Source organism: Prosopis cineraria, unplaced genomic scaffold (genome assembly GCF_029017545.1).
Source record: "Prosopis cineraria cultivar Desert tree isolate PC_DT_omini unplaced genomic scaffold, ASM2901754v1 PC2, whole genome shotgun sequence".
NCBI classification, from domain to species: domain Eukaryota; kingdom Viridiplantae; phylum Streptophyta; class Magnoliopsida; order Fabales; family Fabaceae; genus Prosopis; species Prosopis cineraria.
Window position 1 is genome coordinate 8,766,693 of NW_026555333.1, and position 5,369 is coordinate 8,772,061.

At 44.2% G+C, this 5,369-nt stretch overlaps 1 protein-coding gene across 1 annotated transcript; it reads right to left on the reverse strand.

Moving 5' to 3' along the window:
• LOC129302127 (uncharacterized) lies at window positions 1–4,938 on the reverse strand. Its single transcript, XM_054940801.1, has 8 exons — window positions 4,702–4,938; window positions 4,053–4,273; window positions 2,891–2,945; window positions 1,850–2,113; window positions 1,197–1,499; window positions 603–1,113; window positions 385–527; window positions 1–302 (listed from the first exon to the last, which is right to left on the reverse strand). The coding sequence occupies exons 1-8, from the start codon at window positions 4,936–4,938 to the stop codon at window positions 120–122; spliced, it is 1,917 nt and encodes a 638-aa protein (XP_054796776.1). The 3' UTR covers window positions 1–119.
• Between the last annotated feature and the right edge of the window lie 431 nt (window positions 4,939–5,369).

The following is a 5,369-nucleotide window of genomic DNA, read 5'->3' on the forward strand; positions in this document are numbered from 1 at the left end:
CCGGATCTTATTCCAGGCAGATGGATTCAGTGAAAACTTGAGGTATAGTAAAAGAGCAAGAGACAAAAATTGGATCACAAGAGGCATTGCCGATTGGAGCACAAACTAACAAAAATTAGCTACTCCAAAGAGGCCCTCTTTATGCACGCTTTGAGGGTACTCGTGATGGTTGCGAATGAGGGTCTCGTGGTCGGATTTCCATCCCAACATAGTCTGATCAATCGCACCAGCTCCTCCACTTCCCCTTCCCTGTCCTCCGCAGCCCTAGGCCTCAGCTTCCCCTCCACTACCTCCACCGCAATCTATTCACCATGCCAAGACCACATCATTACTATGCTCAAACCAGTAACCACCCACATTAATCATTTGATGAACAAAATATACCTTGGTAGGACTGTAGTCTGTCTCGATATAAGGGTGATTTCCTGTTACAAGCTCGTTCAGTATGATCCCAAAACTGTATATGTCACACTTTTCATTATAAGGCTCGCATCGGATCAACTCCGGTGCCATGTACACGTACGTTCCTGAACAAAACGAACCAGTGAGAACAAAATATTCAGGCCAACAAATCATCGTTTAAGAGCATATGTAGGGCGCGCCTGTTTCGCCGGTGAGGGCCATTTCGTGGTCGCTCAAGAAGCGGGCATGACCGAAATCGGCAATTCTGACGTGGAGGTCGTCGTCCAAGAAAATGTTGCTGGGTTTGAGGTCACGGTGGATGACCTTGGGATTCTGTTCGTGGAGGTACTGCATGGCCTGGGCGATCTCCAGAGCCCTCGTCACTCGGTCTTTCAGGGAAGGAAGTGGGATTTGCCTGTCCCTGCGTCTTTTGCCGGGGCCGTGAAGCCAGTCTTTGAGGGTCGTACTCACACGCTCGGTGACCAACCAGGCATGGTGGGGAGGGTCCAGGCACGCCCCCATCAGCTGAAGCACAAACCGGTGCCTCTGCCTTGACAGAGTCTCTACCTCTTGAGCAAAAAATATGACGCCGTTGCCGTTTGTTCTGAAAAAGTCCGTAGTCATGCACTTCACCGCTACATCACATCCTCGCCAAGTTGCACTATATATCTCCGCCGTGGTTCCCTGGCCAATCTTCTCCTCCAGCTGAATCTGCACTAGTGCACAATGCAGTTGGAGAATCCCGCTAGTCATTGTAAATAATGGAGTAGAAGTTTTTTGTCTTAAGTACGGACCTCGAGCGGGTCAATGTACCACCCGTGAATCTTGGCATGATCGATGATGGCTGCAAGATCCGGGTGGTGCTGACGGCGGTGGATGGGAGAGCGAATCTGAGGACTAGCGGTGGAGTTGACAGAATGAACTGATAAAGGGGATTGTTGGAGTTCGCCTTTGGAGTGGGTAATGAGATCCAATATGCCATTCTCCTGTGCTATCTCGAGGCAATATCTTAGATAGTCTTGCGTTCTTTCCATCCTTTTCCTATATAAGACTCGCAGTTCTTTCTGTCTCTGCACTTCTTTCTCCAAATCTATCACCTGCAAAACCACACAAAACTTGATAATAATCAGTGTCCTTCCCCTGCACTTCCTAGATCAATAAACATTAATGGAAGTCGTTACCCATTTCTGGAACAAGACCGCCACGGACAAGAAGGCCACTAGCCCCTTTGCCCAGCGACTTCATATCGGCCCAATTCTTACTTATCCATCCCAAAACGTGCCTCCTCATGAACCAAGAGTGAAACTTTGAGGCATTTTTGGGCGCCATAGTCAGTTGTCTATGTAACATTCTCTCGTTTTGTTTTGCGAGACACGTTTTACATCTGGAATTTGGTTTAATATTGAGAAGGATTCGTGAGAGGGATGGGAGATTGGGAGCACAGTACCTTTCCTTCCAATCTCTCAGAATGCTGGAGCTGCTGCTGGTATTGCAAAATTGACAAAGTTGGTCCCGATGTCTTGACATTACCAAAACCTCGGCAGCATCGGCTAGGAACAGGGCTTGGTGCCTCCACTTGTTGCTTCCGCTTGCTGTCCGATTTGGATGATTGCCGAGATAGGCGCGGGGAATTTAAACTCTGCAGAATTTCAGGGCTGTCTCTGAAATTCGGGTTCATTTTCTCACCACCCCACCCGATGCTAATTGCTGCCTTCAATCTTCAATCTTGTATATATAGGATGATGCAACTATTGAGTTGATGAGAGGGTGTCCTCAATAAGAATAAGAGGGTCCTTATAAACTTGTTCCCTCTGGTTCCTGATAGCAGACGACAAAAATGGGACGGACTTCATGATGAACAATTCGTTTTGTTATTACTGGTCGATGACCGTATTTAGGTTGTCTTTTAACTGGTTTCGCTTCGAGTGACCGGCCACCCCATTCAGATATAATCCAGCAGGAAAATGGCAAGCGGGACGGAGTTTACTACCAAAATACTATCTTCGTCAAGTTCTCCTAAACGTAGTCAATATTCTATCATACACGTACATAGTTATCCGAATTGTTTTGTCCCCTTCCTCCACTCAAGGCTTGTTGGATTATCCAGTAACTTACTTCCTATAATGTCCTCCCGAAAGATAGGGATAATATTAAAATCTTGAATGGTCTGATGCAAATCTATTTTTCTGAATTTTACATCATTATTATATATTTATTTGAAATACTCGCGGTTGGCAACTTATGTTTATGGGTATAATTTTCAGAGTGACGCGTTTGGAACCTGGAAATCTAGATTGATGCCGGAACGTTACTTTAAGGTTCATGATTTGAAATGGAAACGAAGAGAGAGAAAGGGAAGGATATTTTCATGTGGCCCAGGGAATAGGTTGATGGGTGCAAATATGATAAGCATCGCCATCCTCAGCCTCTCACGGTCTCGCTTTGGAGGATGAAGGAAAAGCGGTTTACGCTTGTGAGGCAAACTCACCTTGGGATCGCCAGTCCCGATACCTTTGTCTTTTGCTGCCAAAGCGAAAATGAGACTGCACATTGTGGACCATCTCAAACCCAATCTACCTAGCCTGCCTGCTGCCCCTACGTAATCTTCCTAACCCACCCCATTTTTCTTCTCTCTATCTTTAGCTTTTCACGGCCACTATTTAGTAGTATTTGGCTTCAATGCTTCAGATTCTAGAGTTGTGCGTGTGTGTGTTTTAAAAAAAATAATATTTAATTTAGTTCCATTTAATCTTCAGCACTCTACACTTTACAAGGCACTATGGTTAGTTTTTGTGGTGATTAAAGCTATATATTATAATGCATGGGACGTGCTGTTTAGATATTCAGTCGATGACATCCATTTCCTAATGATTAAACAATATAATAACATTTAATTTATAAACTAGGATGAATATTGAGCGAGACCCACAAAATAATGTGTGATTAGGCACAACACAGTTAGGTGGCGTGCAATTTAAAGGAGTCCCACATGCAGCCTCTGAAACAGGGGTTTTTAAAAGGAGGAGAAATTGTTCGCCTCATGATTGCAGGGTTGCTTATCCACCTCATTCGCAGTACGGAATCTCCGACCAACAAACATGACACCAACTGTTCCTAACCAAATTAAGAATTGAACCTCCACACCACGTTCCTGTTTTCAGAGTTTTTCCATACTCACATAATCAACAAAGTACGCAGCTTTTGGGACAAATTCCTCAGCTTAAGACCACAGAGTAAGGGAAACAGTTGCTCACCACTGTTTTTGTTTTATCGAATAAGATATAGATCCGCACTTACAAGGAAGTGATCATGTTATTTCTTTGACTAGGGTGAGAGAAATTCCTCTTTGGAGTGGGTCTTCACCATTTGCCATCACAAAACTACACAAAACCGGTTCATGCTGGCCACGTGGTCTCGAATTCTTAATTACTACTCCACTTTATGGCGACTGCGCCATTATTAGCTCTACACATATAGAATTAGACCTACTCATCGGTCCTTTCCTTCTTCCTTTCTTTTGGGTCACAAGGCATTTCCTTTAAATGCTAGTTTTCGCGTTAATTCCGTTTTTTGGGAAAGTAGACGTGATGAATTTTTTTTGTGCATGGGAAGGTGAGATTACTCAAATCTCAACAGCCCCTCCGTTTTACCTTTGAGAGCTCTTGTTGGGATTGGAGTAGTGGTGGCGCAATCTGCAAGTGACGGTGCTGATCACTTCAATAATGGAAAATGTACCGAGTCTCTGAAACAAAGCGTTCATCTCACTTTCTCTCTTCTCGTGGCCCAACATCTCCACCTTTCCCTTTATTTTACCTTCACATAAATACTCTCCTTCTTGCTTGTTATTACCACCTCGAATCTCATTAAACTCCTTTGTCAGTTATATCAGAATATTTTGTTCACGTTGAGAATTAGCGCATCCCTATTTATTTCTTTTCACCCTCGCCAACTACCCTACTAATAAAATCACCCACTACTGCACTTTTCTCATCTTCGTTCTCCATTTAAAAAAAAAAAAAATCAGCAGATTATCTGACACGCACAATTTTTTTTTTCATATACACATAGATACGTAAAAGTACACGCATGCACGACGCGAGATCTGTCTCGGTTTAAAGCATAAACTGCGTCACCGTCCGCCATCTTCAAGGTTACTTTTGGATCTACCAAATTAAACCATTAATTAGAGTCTAAGCTCTTAAAAAACACTTCAAAAAATGAACAAAATGGTAATATATGCCTCTGGCATGAACATAACTACATTATCAGACCATTATCAATGGCGCGATTAGTACTAACATGGGTAGTCTCGTACACCGGAAGCTCCTCACGGTACCGACCCTTTTCCATAACTGCCAAGTGATCCAGCTCAAAAAGATCCGAACTTGAGTAGCTGGCCGCATCGCCGTCTTCTTCTTCATAGTCACCTGTCCTCAAAGGCAAATCCATCAATGCGAAATCGCTCTTCTTCTGATTCTGAAGGTACTCTTTCAAAAGCTCTCTTCCAGCCTCTTCTACCCTCCTGCTTTTTTCCATGGCCACCAATTTTATCTCTCGTCGTTCTTCCTATAAGCTGGTGGCGACCGTCCGATTTTCCACGCGGTTGGCACCGACACAGGCATCATCACGCTACGGTCTTTCTGTTGGTACAAGAATTTATGGCCGCAAGGTCGGCTATCTTCGTCAACGACAACGCTTACAGGGCAGAAACGAACGCTTCTTTGAACCCCATCTCGTACTCATGTCTGGAAGAAGGCGAAGTTTTACTCAAACAAGATCGCGAGAATGATGATGCAGAGGAACAGCGGAAACGGAGGCTTGCCCTGATTTTGATTTTCTCTCAGCGTTTAGGTCTTCGTAGCCTCCCAGAGAAGGCGTCCTCTTCGATTTTTTTGTATTCCATGAGTAAACAGAGAGTTCAGGAAATTCGTGAGCCTCCCACCGGGAGAAATAGGCTGCTTTACCTT

What these genes read in the sequence shown, in the direction of transcription:
- LOC129302127 (XM_054940801.1), bottom strand. Translation starts at nt 4,938, where the DNA reads ATGGAAAAAAGCAGGAGGGTAGAAGAGGCTGGAAGAGAGCTTTTGAAA. An exon ending in CGGTGTACGAGACTACCCAT is followed by an intron (nt 4,274 to 4,701) that starts GTTAGTACTAAT and finishes TAACTGACAAAG; the next exon opens with GAGTTTAATGAGATTCGAGG. An exon ending in GGTACATTGACCCGCTCGAG is followed by an intron (nt 1,114 to 1,196) that starts GTCCGTACTTAA and finishes GCACTAGTGCAG; the next exon opens with ATTCAGCTGGAGGAGAAGAT.